General features: G+C 42.9%; 1 protein-coding gene across 4 annotated transcripts in view; it reads left to right on the forward strand.

Annotated features, from left to right (window-relative positions):
• The window catches only part of RARB (retinoic acid receptor beta), a 192,317-nt gene that overhangs the window by 162,811 nt on the left and 13,909 nt on the right, over positions 1-15,597 (forward strand). For all 4 annotated transcript variants that reach the window (XM_086614247.1, XM_086614248.1, XM_086614249.1 and 1 more), the window contains one exon: positions 10,151-10,311. In XM_086614247.1, the coding sequence (XP_086470373.1) occupies positions 10,151-10,311 (161 nt within the window). The remainder of the gene's footprint in view (positions 1-10,150; positions 10,312-15,597) is intronic.

Genomic DNA, 15,597 nt, shown 5'->3' on the forward strand with positions numbered 1-15,597 from the left:
TGTAACGCAGGCTAACGCTGCCATTAAAGACTACGGCTCCTTTTCTTAAAACGCACCGGGAACAACTGTTCCTCCGCCTTCATGAGCTCAATTTACGGTTGCAGGAGGCAATGTGTTCTTTGTGCTCGATGAAGTACACCGCGCACGCAAGCCTCTTCAGGTGGGTTGTCAGTTGGCAGCTCTCTCGCTGGATGCACCTTTACACAATTGCGCAAGGCACCAGGAGGTACAAATGTGAAATTTAGCCTTGGGGGCAAAACAAAGGAATGAAACTCAGGTATGAATGCGGTGTTATCCATCTGCAGATACAGATATTAGACCCGATCTCCCACTACGCTACTGTAGTTTTGCACTAATAGGACTCCGCTGCGATCGGTGGAGTAGCACCACTGCAAGACAGAAACAGCAGCGGTGATAAGCTGGGCTGTTATTTTTAATTCTGGTGAATAACGTAGGATTTAACCCTGTTTGGGGAAAGCCAAACTGCATTCACTGCATGAAAATAGCCATAATAAAAGGGAGAAATGCAGGTGTGCACCATCTTGGTGTTGCTCCTGAACTTCTGCTCTTCCTTCTGGGGAGCCCTTGCCCTGGGTGCTGAGCAACCATGTGCAAGCGGAGGGAAGGAGTCTTCCAGCTCACCTCCTTTCTTTTTCCCCAGACAGAATTGTAGCCTTCCCATTTGCTGTTTCATAAAGTCAGTTTTATCATACGTAATCAGAATTTATCCTATAGCTGACACTTGTTCATTACATTGAACGACATGCTTATTATGGAAAGTTGTTTTGTCGAAGGAGTCTGTTAATGGCATTGTCAGGAAGGAGGTTGCGATTTGTGGTGGTAGGTAGCTTTCCAGTTAAGTAAAAAGCAAGTCATGTTCTTTTCCTCTGTGCGTGTTAGGATGAGAAATAAAACAGCCGCAGCAGGTTGAAGTGTGCGAAGTGCTACAGCCAGGCCAGGCAGCGGGCAGGCATAGAGTGCAGTGTCTGGTCTTAGTTTACAGCCGTTCACTTCTCTGGCCATTGGCGGTCCTGGGTAATGCCCAACAATTGAATTAATGGCTTTGGATAACCCCAGCTTCTCCCAGTTGTGAGGCATCGTACTACCATGACTATCTCCTAAGAGAAATTAATGTAATAGCTGTAGATGAGTAGACCGATTTACCTTTTGGTGACCGTGGAGAGAAAGGTCAGGTTCAGGATATTTTTACCTGTAATCGGTTATCCATAAAGAGTTAGCGTACCAGGCTTCAAGATTGTAGCTCAAAAGGGCAGTTGCTTTGAGAAGGTAGCTGGAAAGGGCACTTGAACGGCTGAAATCAGATGAGACAGATTTAATGGCCTCTTAGTGACTTCTGGCTGAAAGTTCAGAGTTTGAAATTTAGGGGTTTTTTTCTTTAGCCAGCCTGTGATAAGACAAACACACCGTAACGTAATAGAAATTTAATTTCAGGCTGAGTATTTAGAAATGTTTTTCAACTGCTGTATATGCACTCGGTCACTTCAGCTGTAAGGAAGGGAAAAAATAATCACATTGTGTTTGTGGTCTTGTGTATTTTTAGCTAATGTGTTAAGACACTGCAATTCCTGAAAAGCCGTCCTCCTGTTCCCCAGAGCATTTCAGTTTAACCAGCTGTATGCAGAATTTTCTGGACTGCCACAGAAGTTACTAGTAAATCCACTGGGATTTTGGCAGCCAAAACAGAAGAAAGTAATCACAATACTTTGTTTCCCTGAGGGTTTTAGTTTCATGGGGATTCTGCCGTAGGCTGGCACTTGGCAGTGGGTTACCTGCAGAGGCCCTATGAGTTTGGGAAACCTCTCAGGACGAAGTGCTTGATTCCCAAAGCTCCTTACCATTTCTGCACTGAGCAGGGAAAGGGACAACTGGCCATATCCACCAGCTGATGCACCAGCTCTGCAAATCTGGTGCAGGTGGCATGGTAGATCTTAATAAAAATTGTGAGGCTTTACATCTAGAGTAAGGAAGTGACTGCTTTCATGCAGAATATTGAGAGAGAGATGGGGCAGGGCATGAATGGAAAGGGAATGACAGATGTGTGGATTAATTCAACAGCAGAACAAGATGCACAGGGACATTGTGGGACCTGCCTATGGAGACACTCCGTCGTGCAGATGGGAATTTCTGGCTACATTAAGTAACTTGGGGTGATGCCTATGTGAAATACAGGTGAAAACATATCCGTGAGTAAATTTTGTCTTAGTGGTTTAGGCCATTTCCATTGCAGATATGTTTTTGGGGCTTCATGGGAAACAATAGTGATTTATTCTGCCTGCAATTGTTAATGCAAACGACCTTCAGTAGCTCTTTAGGCATCAGCTGCTAAGAGTATGTGGATTATCCTATTTCACACTGGCAATTAGTTGATGATATTAAAGCACTTTGAAAATGGAAATCACAAGGCAAATGCTATTTAAACAGTTTGTCGTTAAATGTATAATCGTGTCTCTCCGCCTACTTTGATTGCAATGTGTAGGGAGAGGGTAAGGGAGGCCAAGGAGTCTGCTTTTGGTTCAGCCCCTGGTATGGATACTGTGCCTTGTTCTTCCTGGCCTTGACTCAGCTGCTCCTCTTGCTGTGTCTCCTGCCTACCTACACCTGCATGCCAGAAAACACTTTTTCTTCTAGTTTTGTTCCACTTGTTTGCCGTCTTTCTGGTTTGCAACTTCTTAATTTATCACTTGTTCTTAGGACTTGTTTTAGGACTTCATTTGTGTTTCTGGAGTCCTGATTTTTATGATTTGGGCAGTTCAGTTGTTATTTTGTTTGTCGTGTTCTGCAGAACTTGAACCAGTCCTGAAATACTAGAGTCAATATAAAGGTGAGCATTAACGTTATATTTGTAGACCTGGAAACAGTTTATGGACTTTTGTGGTTTCGTTATTTTTTTTTTCCTGTTGAAGCCCTTCATGGAGCGTTCTGTGACATTCAAGCCAAATCGGCCTTTAGGACCAAGTTTTTCCTTCAGCTGTCGTTTCAGGTCTTGGCTTGACAGTTCTAGATATCCAGAGTATGATAACTGTTGCTTTTGCTTCTGGATGTCTTAAAATCAAAAAGAGAAAAAAATCTTTTCTCTGAAATGATAGTAAAGTGAAATAATAAAAATTATAACTTAAAATAAAAAAAAAAAAAAAAAAAACCCAAAAAAACACAAAGCCATACCTTTCAACTTCCTTCAAGGTGCAGTTATCTCAGCCTGTTGTTCTGCATTGGCTCGCCAATTTTGGTCCTACGTCTGAGTTCAGTTAGTATTGTTTTTCTTCGAGGGACTAGAAGCTCCTTTTTTGCTCATTCCACCTACTAATATTTCAGGGATGTGACAATAGCAGGTGCCAACTTTCATGTCAAAAATAAAATTTTCAGTCTGATGGAATCCTTGAAACCACAGATGAAGTTTCAGACCAGTTAAATAAAGCTATAGAGCATCCATTTGTATCATTCATTCATATAATGAAACCCGTTCTTATAACTCAGTTCTTGATATATTAACCCTGCAGTTATCCTCATACATAAATGGGAGATGTGTTGCTTTCGTTGCTTATAATAGGATATAACCATATAAATCCCCTCTGCATGAATGGAAAAATAGAGGCCCTTAGGCTGTGGGTATCAAAGGTCTCCCCTATACTTATAATAGCCTAATAAGGTTATTTTGGAGGCATAGGTAATTACTCATGGACTCCCTATAGCTAGTGATTCATTGTTCACTACTGAAACATTTCTAAATGAATTATGTTTTAAACAAGCAAATCCTTGGCCTTCTCTTTTATGGAGGGAAAAAGAGAGAACTGGAGGGACACAAAATTCCACCGTTTTCTGCGTTAGAATACACTTCTTGCTAGTTAAAAGGTCCCTGGCATTTGGACCAATTTAAATGTATTATCACACTTCTTGCTGTTTTGATTCCGTGAGTGTGTATTTCTGAATTTCACATTTTGATAAAAATATTATTGCTGTCATTAATTTGATATTTAGAAAAGACTGTGGGTATAAGAGCTCAGTGCAATGAATAAAACAGTTGGAGTTAACTGTCCCTGGGGATAGAATCAATCACTGTTGTAGAAGAGGGTGACATTTAAAAAAGAAACTCAGAAGAAAATGTCATGCTTAAAAAATTAGATTTAAACGCACTACCTCTTGATTGATTTTTATTGCACTCAGATGGATACACTGATTGATTATCAGCCTTACAAATGTTCAGTACCTTTCTCACTTCTCTAATAATCAGAATAATCTAATTTTCAATGTCATTTAAGTTACCATATTCGAGGTTATAATAGATCATATTTCTAATAAAACACAGCAATTATGTAATGAATAATACCAAGCTGCAAGGCAGAGTTCAGATTCACCTTCGTCAAAAAAAAAAAAAAAAAAAATACCACCAGTGACTGGAAGAGCCAGTGTACGTGAAGGCAGCCTGCAGGACAATGTCCCCTGGATTTGTGATGTTTTCCCCCGTTGTTGAACTGAGGCTCCTGGAGCGTTGGTCAGGGCACGTTTGCCACAGCTCAATGTTATTTCTCAACAGGAAAATAGGGGCGGGCTTGAATTCTGTGATATATGTGCTCGCTCTGTGCTTGGGGAAGAAGATAGCGTGCCAGGTGCTTATGAAATTTCTTCCATGATTGTTTCTCTGGGCTCCCTGTTAATTTTGATATGGGTCTGTAGAGAGATACTATCTCACTTAATTCGAGATGTTTACTTGTGGCAATTGTACCCGACAGCTGACATGGTTGATTTCTCCAAATCAGCTACAAAATACGCCGTTTTCAACGTGTTTCATTTTTGTACTTGAAGCCCCTTACATGACTGCGTTCTTGTTATTGGCTTTGTCCATTAGAAACAAGAGTTCTGTGTCTGAAGCGTGCTTTGCTTCCAATCGTTCTCCATATGTCAAAGCTCAGTTTTGGCATGGGGATTGGTTTTAAGATAGTTTCCTGTTCTTTTTAAAGACTGAGCAGTTTCGCCTAAAAGAAAACATTATTTCATCTGGAAATCACAACCTAGGGAATCCAATCTATTTGTAACTACCTGGTGTTCTGCATATTTTAATGCTGTGTTTGGCTGGCGATTGTATTGCTGTTAAGACATGAACAGGAGTCCTACCATTTGGAATTGATGGCGTGTCAGTTTGTCAAGCATGATCATGTTGCTTTCAAGATGGTTATTTTCTTCCTTTTCTTACGCTGAAGATGGGGAAACCAACATCCCTGTGGTCTCTCATCTGTGTGTCTGCTTCCACCAGCTCTGGGTAACATGAAGCTGGGTTTGGGCTTTGTCCATGGGATCGGAGAGCCTGGTTCACCATCAGCAGCATTGGTGGTGCTAAGTCTCCCTTGGTTCGAGGTTTTCCAAGGTGCCTGTTGTGAAAGACGTCCTTATGGACTGCCATTCATTACCATGAGCACAGTTTATGGAGGGGAGAGTTGGCAGGTCTGCGGTCCTGCCTCAGCTCATCTCCAAGTTCTCTTCTCCATCAGCGTTCACAAACAACAAGAGTCTTTTTGAAAGCCTACCTTGCGCCCAGCACTGTGCGATTACTGTCTTGCTCTTTGTGCTTTATGGTGCTTTTGAGATTCAGTAGCTTAACAAGTAACTTCCAAAATATTTAAGGACAAGAGAACTGTGGTTTTACAGGAATGCGAACTAACTGGAAACACTAGTAGTTGTCCATACAAGAACAAAATCAGTTAACTCGTACACAAAGCTTTTCAAAGGTCACGGGGATCTCCGAGAGGCAAAACGGCACGATAGCATTTCAAGTCATGAATTTATAACTGATTAATCATTATAATATACAAAAAGTGCTGTCAAACTGTCTTCTGGGCACCTGGGGAAGCAGAGGTTACGCAAGTAATAGAAAAAATTGTGTTGCGAGCTGCAGGTTCTTCTACACTGGACACGTTTGTGGCGCCTTTGACAAATGGGAGTACGAACACTCGCTATTCCATAATTTTACCTGTTTATCTAGAAACTGCCTAAATTTCTTGGGCAGGATCCCAAGCACTTCTTACGCCAAGTGGTGACTAGGTTTGGTGGACCTGAGGGGCTCGCATTTAAGACTGGACGATTCCCAGCATTACGACATGCTTGAAAGGATCCCGCTCAAGCAGGAGAATCGCTGCACAGTTGCTAAACGAGAGCGCTGGGGTCCTCCGAGAGAAGCTGTTTGTGCCTTGCCTATGCTTAGTTTCATCTACAGCAGGCCCTGCTTTTCTTGAAAAATGCATCCTGCCCTCCTGCAAGCTTTCATGCCTTGCCTGTTTTTTCAAGCAGAAGAGGAAAAACGTGTCCGAGGCTGAGAAAAGCAATGGCAAAGCTGGGATGAGGAGAACAGGCTGGCAGGGCAGGTGGGGCATGGGACAAGAGGTGATGTTCAGCCCCTTCTTCCATCAGGTAGGGAGGTGAACATTTGAGGGTAGGGACTGGTCCTCAAAGCTAAGGCAACAGAAAGTGCCTTCGCCAGCTTGCGAACCCTGCCGCGGCGGCCTGGAGGTTTCTGGGTATGGAAGTACAAGTCCTGGCATGTGTGTCGAGGGGACAAGGAAGCTGTCACGGGAAGATGGATCGGAGCAGACGTGCTCAGGCACGGGCATGCGTCGCTGAGCCGTCCGAGCAGCGCCGAGACTCACACGGACGTGGCTTCCTCACATACCAAGACACACCTCTTTTCATCCTCTTCCCCCACCACTGACACCTGATTTGGTTTTTTTTCAGTTTTTTAACTTCCAGTATTTCTCACAGGATGAGAGAGCTTCCATACTGTCCCCTGTCGGGAGCTCTTAAATAATGCAGCCATTGAGTCAGAATTTAGTGCTCAGGTAATGAAATTCATAACCTGAGTTTTCTACGGTAGCATTAGCTGTGACACAGATTCATCACTGGCATATCATCATTAAAAGGCAGCGGAATTGCATCGGGGATTGATGTGATCATATGCATGTAAAGACCAAGATACAAAAAGGTGTGATTTATGTAATGTAACCATAAGCTGCAATCAAAAACCCTTCCCATGTGTGGTGTGACAGTTCCTGTTGCCAGTGCTGTGATGGCTTTTAAATTTACTGGGTAAATGTGTGTGTTTATATGTTTTTATTTAACTCTTAAATGTAGCATTGTCTTCATCTTTTTCTCTCTATTTTTTTTTGGCGTTGAATTACATTTATAGTTGAATCTGCGTAATGGTTCAGCTTTATGGAAATTCTTCATATTTTGAAGCCTGGGTGTTATATGTCAGCGCTTTATTGTGTTACGTTACAGGGAATATAGAAACTCTGCCATGTCTGATGCAGCCTTAGCGAAGACAAATGTAGGAAATATAAAAAGTGTACATAAAGCAAGAAGATAAATGTTATTCAGGTTTTACTGTTATTACAAAGGCTATCGGAATCATAGAAAAAAGCTAACGATGAACAAAAACTGTTCTAGGTTTTCAGGATGTGTTTAATTCTCCCCTTCCTGCCCTTTAGTGATTTGCACCTGAAAAGGAAGAGGACAGAGCTGGGCCAGTTTGGTGATGTGAATTGACCAGCAGCTGGGTCTCTGGTGGCCTTTGGAGGGGAAGGGACTTCAGGGACAGCTGCAGAGGGAGCCGAGCCGAGGTAGCACAGGAGTGGTGGCCTGGTTCCTGTGGGAGCTATCTCCTGGTCTCTGGCAGCTCTTGGCAGCTGCTCTGAAGCCTGGCCTAAGTAAAGTGTTTGTCTTCCACGAGAAGTTCAAAGCTATTGAGATAAGTAGTTGCTGAGGCCGCCTGTTTGGGCAAATTTGTCAATCAGCTCGTAGAGCTACTAGTAAATGGGGCTTTATTACCAAGGCTTATTGCTCTTTGCAGTTGTGTAGGAGTTTACATAATTTTCTAAGGAGTTCTTTTATCTCCCAAGTACAGCAGCGATTAGGATTTACTTCTGGAGTGCAGTGGCAGTTGGGAGCACTCAAGACATACGTGTCGGTCCTGGATGTTTTTTCAGTGCAGGAGACCGTACTCATGCTCAGGCCAGGGGTCCAGCGAACAAATCGGGACATTGGCTTTAGAGGAATATTTGTAAAAGGAAGGGGGGAATCCAATTCCCCCTAAACCTGCCTACACGGGTAGCACTGAACCTTCACAAAAGGTACCTTTTCTGTCCACCTTCTTGGCCTTCTTTTGAGTCTCTGTTACTCCAGACACCAGAATTGATGGTATTCAAGGTTAGGCTTTACTCCGGTGAGGCGCTCAGCGTCCTAGCCCTGATCCAGCAAAGCACATAATTGACTTCAGTGCCAGTCTGTTCACACAGTTGAAGTCAAGTCCATCCTTAAAATATCTGCTGAATCAGGGTCAGGGTTCTCTCGGTTGCAAAGTCAAACCTTTCGTGAGAAAACCAGAACTGTTCATCACGTGAAGTATGTACCTGGTCACTTCACAAAGGAGTAACAGTATTCACTGCATCTACCCCTTGTTTTCTGTTACACTTATTACATTATTTCTCTAGATGCCCCTGACTCTGCTGTTTTCCCACCTTGACATTTTCCCATGTCACTCTTCATTTTCTCTCAGAAATGACACCCAGAGGTAAACGACTCCAACTGTGTGTTGTTTGTTCTTGAACAGATGCTGTAAGCGAGACTGGATTGAAAGCTCCTCTTTCTTCTGAAACATTCACCATTTGTCTGCCCTTTGCAATCATTTGTGGTTCACAGGCATGTATGTAGGAAGCAACCACAGAAGACGTGGAGATGGGCCTGGGGAGCCCATGGGGGAAAAGAGCTAGCGTGGAGGTGGCTGAGTATCTGCCCCTTTTACTGTGCATCCCTCCCTACGGCACAGACAGGTGTACGTTCTGGGACGGGACACTGCAAATGAGAATTGGCAGATCTTTGGCCATCCAAAATCCCCAGCCGTCCTTGCGTGTGCCAAACCCACCGCCCACACCCTCAGAGTTCAGACCACTGGTTTAAATATCATGAGGTTTTGAACACTGGTGAATGTTCGGGTTGGTTTTTATTTGTCCAGCAGCATTTAGTCTTTGGGGTGTTTAATGTTGACACGGAGTCTTTGGGGAGAGGATTGATTTTGTTTGGCTGTGTTTTGTTGTAAAGCCTTACACATCTGGTTGCGCTTAAGATGTTAGCTTTAGCAAACAACAAGCCTCTTGATAGCGTTCACAAGTACTAGCTATACTGCGGACATAGACTTATCTACTGGGCACGTTTTGTAAAATTAAGCCATTTTCATTAAAAGAACACAGAGTAGCATGGTGACGGAGCAGCTGTCATATTTTATTACAAAACACAAATATGTGGGAAATCAGTTACAGCACGAGTGCGGCACAATGCATATTTCCAGTAATCCCCCATGGCCGGGGGAAGGTAGAAGGCTGATCTGAGCACAGGAGCAGATGGCAAGCAACTTTAGATAGCTTCACTGCCGTTTTTGCTCTTTCAGGTGTTTGTGTTTCTCCTTTGGTCTTGAGATCTTGAATTTAATGTGTTTCATCTTCTTTCATTTACTGCTTTCACATTTAACTTTCCCTTTAAATAACTTTAGCTTGGTGGAGTTTGTATTAGTATGGTTTTTGTTAGTTTGTATTAGTATGGTTTTTGTTATCTTCCATGCTGAGAAATTTAAAAAGACAGACAGTTGCTGTGTTTCTTTAGTGTTGTTCACATCCAATAAAATACTGACTGCATCACTGCAGAAGACTTTGCTGTTCACCATCCGCAGCTGTAATGATAGAATGAAAATTTCCCACCTCACAAAATTACTGAGAGACTTCCAGTGCATGTGAAGTTGCAGTAGACTTTCCTGGAAGGTATATACTATGGGAGTGTGATGGCACATCCACAACAAGCACCAATGGAACTTTGGTTTCATCATTATTGACAGGGAGGTTGGATTTAGATGATCTCTAAGGTCCCTTCCAGCCTATGCCATTCTATGATTCTATTATCCCATTAAATTGAATTCTTACAGTTGAGTAAGTAAGCTTGCATTAGTATTCTCTCTGCATATAACGTCTTTATCTCCACTTAAAATAATTTGTGTTTCAAATAAAAGCATTTTGCAGTGTTTTGAAGTAGAGAGGCAAGAGCAGCATGGGGTGATCTGAATAACCACGTGTGATTTCTGGCTCTGCTTTTTCTATAGCTGTCAGAAATGATAGAAACAAAAAGAAGAAGGAACCTTCAAAGCAAGAGTCCACGGAAAACTATGAAATGACAGCAGAGTTAGATGATCTCACTGAGAAGATCCGAAAAGCTCACCAGGAAACGTTCCCCTCACTCTGCCAGCTGGGAAAGTACACTACAGTAAGTATGTTCTGTGACACAGACATTCGGGATATGCCTGGGTGATGTGAGTTTCGCATTGGAGGCTTCAGCCATTTTAGATAGATGCAGAAGTGGATGCTCTCCTTGCACCTCCTTACCCATAAAAAACCACAGGTATGCGTGCAAATACATGCCGAAGGAGAGAAATTGCACTTAACTGTAAGCATTACATAGCAGTATTGTGAGAGACTGTCTGAAGGATTCATCCAGCCAAGAGGCAAGCTTGGAGCCCATGAGTCAATTACATGCCATCATTCATTAGAAATTTGTTGGCTTCCAAAGACGTGACGCATCTCTCGTGCGTCAGAGGATTACAACTTTGCAGGTGTAGAGAGTTCTTAAATACTGCTGGATTACTGGTGAGAGTCCCAAAGCTACCAAGGTCAAGGAAAATACGAAATGTCTATATGAACCAGTTTCCAAAATGCTCATTTGCGGTTTATTCCTCTTCCAGTCTACCAAAACACCACAAAGTAGCGAACACTTTTGCTGCTTTTAGAAATGAAAAATTGTCTCCCCATCAAGAAGTTCAAGTGGGAATTTCTCCAGAGGATGACTTGGGGAAATGAATTTTTTCTATACATACACAAGTTGCTAAATACAGGGAAGGTCTGTGATATTTATTTCAGAGAGGAAATTCAATGTCAAGTTTGCAAATGCAGTAATAAAAGAGAAGCTTAAAAAGAAACTTAGGTAGTGTTTAGAGTCCTGTTGGTGGAGGAATGACTTTGCTGGGTCTGATCTTGCTGCCAGTTGTAGCGGCACTGGCTGTTTCAGGGGGATGTGCGGAAGGTCCTGAAGTAGTCACACGCGCACTCTCGCTGCCGACACCAGGAGTTTAGGAGTAGCATGACTGGGGCAAGGAGATGCCTGCCTCCATGGTCCTCATCCTCCACAGTTCCTCAGCTGGAGATCTGGGACCAAACTCCAGAGGCCAGATGAAATACCTCTCTCACTGTATTGCTCTCTGTTTTGAGCAAGTGCTCTGCTGCTGAAACAAACATTAGATTTCTCTAAGAGTAATCTAGGCAAATCCCTGTGTGGCATCCATATTTACTGTTTTATGGCATACTCATCTGTTTACAAAGTGCAAGATTCAAAAATGTCAGGTCTAGGTGTAAGACTTTGTATTTAAACACAAGAAAAGCAAGCATACGTGGTGTGATGTTAGAAAAAAGCATGGGTTTTATGTTGCTGAAAGTATTTGCACAAACATTTTTCACATTAATTTTAAGATCTGCATAAAATGGTTAGTACTGGGGAAGGCACCTGTCCTCTACACGCTGCTCTGGTGCTGTCCCTGCTCGGGTGAGATGTAGTCAAAACAGTGAGCATAGGCGTGCTGGTAAATATTGCACAGGCAGACCCCCAGGGACTAGCGTAGCGTGCAAGGCTGGAAGCTTGAAAGCAGCCAGCTGGTGACATAACCGAAGGCAAAGCTGGAGATGGTGGGATCCATAGCGTGTCTTTTAAAGGAGATTCCTGGATTAATGCCCTCCACCCCTCCTCTCAGCACGTGCAGTTGCATCCTCGTCTTGGAGCGAATAAAATCTTCCAAACAGGCTCTCACACTTCTGCAAATGCAAGAGCACTTCTAAACAAGTTGTGAAAAAATCTCCCCATTTCAAAGACGGTGAGTTTATGCCTTGCAGAAGAGGTGATCAGATGTCCGCAGCTGGGATGCGTAGCCAGGCTGGTATGCATGCCACAGTTTATTGCTCACAGGCTGCCTTGCAAATGGTCTGGGTATCCCAGAATAATCCATCGGTGCAGCTCCCAATGTGAACGTTTTGGTATGTACTTTTGTGTTACCTCTGCATTAGAAGAGCACGCTGCAGCTGGTGTGATGGTACTTCGTACTGGTAATGGCCAACGATCCCAGAGGCTTGAAAGATACACCTGGACACCTATACTCTTGCATTATGTATTGGATGCTTAAATATCATTAATGTTTTAACTCTTGAAATGACACAAGTGGATGAAATTGGAGAGGGTCTAGTTGCATATCACACCCACCGCACCCACAATCCTCCTTGGGTTCCTGCTGACCCCCATGGTGAGTTGACGTCCCTGTTGGAATTTCAGAGCCTGTACTGAGAGCACCTGGATCTAAGTAACGAACAGATAGAATCTGGTCTGTCTATGGGTCCCGAGTAACCATGACCTGACCACGTTCTCTGTGAGGCTGGGTATTGGTCATTCATATCTCGTGCCAGATGAGATAGCTTGGGGAAAGAGATTTCTTGTTTTTATTGTTGGTCTGTTGCAAGTCCAGGAGGCGGAAGGTGTGCGTGCTGGTCAGAGGAGCACAGCTTGGATGCTTGGACAACACCACCCGCTGCTGATCAAACGGCAGGGCTCAGGCAATAATCTTTCCTTTTGAGACCCTTGAGATAGAAACAAGAAGTCAAAAAAAAAGGAGCACACAGCCCTTTTTCTAAACGCTGAGTCCAAGGGGAGCTAGAAGCCAATGCCATTCTGCTTTTCTTGATAGTAACAAGCTAGCAGGGGTAGAAGATTGCCACCAGTCCTGCTTTTATGCCCAGTTCTGCAGGCTAGCTGTCGTGAAGCATGGCGTGCTCACACTGCTGAGCATACAGATTGCTTTTGTAACCGCAGAGTTTTTATTTAATTCTTTAAGTGCGAGGTGAGAAGTGAGTGTATTGAATCGATGTGGATTCACTTGACTTTCTTGAGCTCTGCACTTGCGTTCTGATAGAGAGATGGTGGATGGAAGAAACTGTTCTGTGAGCGCGGCCCCTGTGTGCCTTCGGTTACGTGGTCGTTCAGGTTGATTTAAAACATGATTTTTTTTGTTGCTAAAAAGAGCAAAGAATGTTAAGTATAGAGGGTGGAGTAAAAAAGACCTTGTAGAGATACAGTCATAAAAAAAATCTGTTGAGACATTTGGCTTGCGTATCTGGCTCCTCTCGCTCTTGAGCACTGCAGCCTGCATTTCCCAGAGGGAAAGGTTACATGATGATTTTTTCTTCCATTGTGTATTTTACCTGTTCAAAAATGGTTTGGGAGAAGCATTTTCAATTATGTTTTTTTAATATCCATCTGCTCTTTAAAAAGAAAAAGTGTCCCTATCTGTAATAATTACCATGCTTTGCATAGTTAATAAAAGTCTACTTAAAATAATGGGAGAATAGCACTGGTATTGAATTCCCTGGGTCATTTGACTTAACAGTTGCATTTGGTGGGCAGTGGCAAGTATAGTTCCGCCGATGATGGGAATCAGCAAGCTGTTTAAACGTAATGGATTTCAAAAGTCCATCATAAATAGATCTGTTTTATTACTGTCATGCAGGTAGGAGAGAATGCCGTAGTAATTTCTCTGGAGATGTCATACTTTATAGTATAATTGAGTGTAACTGTACTGCTTGTCCCTCGAGACTGGTATTATCTGTAAGTCTACAGCTGTGTTGCATCCAGCCTCGTGATAAAGGGAGGATGAAACAGAAAATAATTTTGACTCTGCGGACCCTTGCTGCAGGTTCTCCTGGGTTGCTTTTGGCTGGCTGGAAGCAAAAGAGGTTTTGCATCTCGGAAGCGTTTTGTCCTTTGTAAGTACTGGGCTTAGAAGTTACACAGCTGTTGTTCTGTGCCATTGCAGAGGGATATATGTGTATCTGTTAATCTCCTGGTGCTGGGACTGAGCAGAGATGTGTGCTGGGGTCCTCGGTGCACTCGCCGGAGCTGGAGTGCATTGCTGCTTTTACTAAAGAGGCGTAGCAAGTGTTCCTGATTAGGGCAGAGTGCCCCTGTGAGCCTTGTTTCCTTTGTAAAGTGGATTTTAAAGACGGTGGGGATTCTGCTACTGTGTATGTTTCTGCGAGTACCTCATCCCGTATCATTAATGTGGAGATAGAGCAGCCTGCAATGAAAAAACAAAAATGATGGAAAAAATGGGATCAATTTATGTGGCAAAAACGGCCGTTTAATTGGATTTCATAGCAAGGTTGGGCTTTTCCACTGATAAAGATGCCACTAGGGTGTATTACGATATTGTTCCACCATATGTGCACTGGTGCAAAGGCCTGAAAAACATGCAAGGCTGCTCCTGGAAAAGACACCCAAAAAAATGCTTCAGTAAAATATTCAGGAAAAGTCATAGCGTCTGCATCTTTTTCGCAGCACAGTTAGAGGAGATCCCCAGGCAAATTTAATCAGAGTTTCCATTTCTAACATGCATTTTATTAGCCCTGTATTTTATTGTTCAACCTGTACGTTGATATGGAGTCAGTTTTGGCGTTACGTATTCAGAAATACTGCTAAAAATCCAGCAATTTTGCGTGGCGCTTGCAACTGCCTTCATTACCAAATAAAACGTTAAAAATCTTCCCATTTGTAGCATCTCAAAGATAATGTGTAAGCCACATTAGCTCCAGAGGAACCTGGCACCCGGCGTAGTAAAACACGCGGTTGTTTTGTGTTTTATTAACTGCCCCTTCTCTTCAGTTTGCATAATAGCGAGTTAGATTTACATTTGTTAAGACGGCCGCGCATTACTCTTAATAGCAGACATGTCAAACTTCCCGTTGCCGGTACTGCAGCGTGATGAAGTAACCTCATATGATACTGATGAAGATTTCGTTCACACTTGCTGGTTTCATGCAACGTCTTTTTTTCCAGATGGATACCCTATTGTAAAATGATTTCCTGCTTTAGGCTCTGCTCTGTGTAGCTCTCCGCTATGCCATCTTTCTATGAACTGGATAAACTGCCTATTAAATTTAATTACAGCCTGAATGACTGCACATCTTGATCTTATTTTTCCTCCAATGTACTGTATTTCACCAAGGTCCTTGAGGATGAAATAAAATAAATCTGAAGGATGCATACTCCAGTAGCCAAAAGAAATGTTTCAAAGGGCATTACGATGACTGTTAACCCATTAGTTTTGGACCATTTTGAAGGCAATTCTTCAGGTTTAGGATTATAAAGACATTTTCTCCTATCTTTTCTTCTGTCATTTAAAAAAAAGAAAAATCAAAATAGAGGAAGTTCCAGGAATAAAAATTCAAATAGAAATGATGAAGTTAATTTCTTATCCCTTAAAAAGAGGGAGAGTGGGGAAGAGCATGCACGCACCTTCAAACTGTTCAGTACAGTTAGCGTTTATTTTTCGCAATAAGGGCCTAACGTTACCATCTCGAGTCTCCACCCTGTTGCAAGTGAGGGTGAATGTCAGGCTGGCAGTGCCCTTGGGACCTGTCAGGACTTTCATCTTGGTTGTGGTGTCTGCGAAGGCAGCCTTGG

This window comes from Tauraco erythrolophus, chromosome 7 (genome assembly GCF_009769465.1).
Source record: "Tauraco erythrolophus isolate bTauEry1 chromosome 7, bTauEry1.pri, whole genome shotgun sequence".
NCBI lineage: Eukaryota > Metazoa > Chordata > Aves > Musophagiformes > Musophagidae > Tauraco > Tauraco erythrolophus.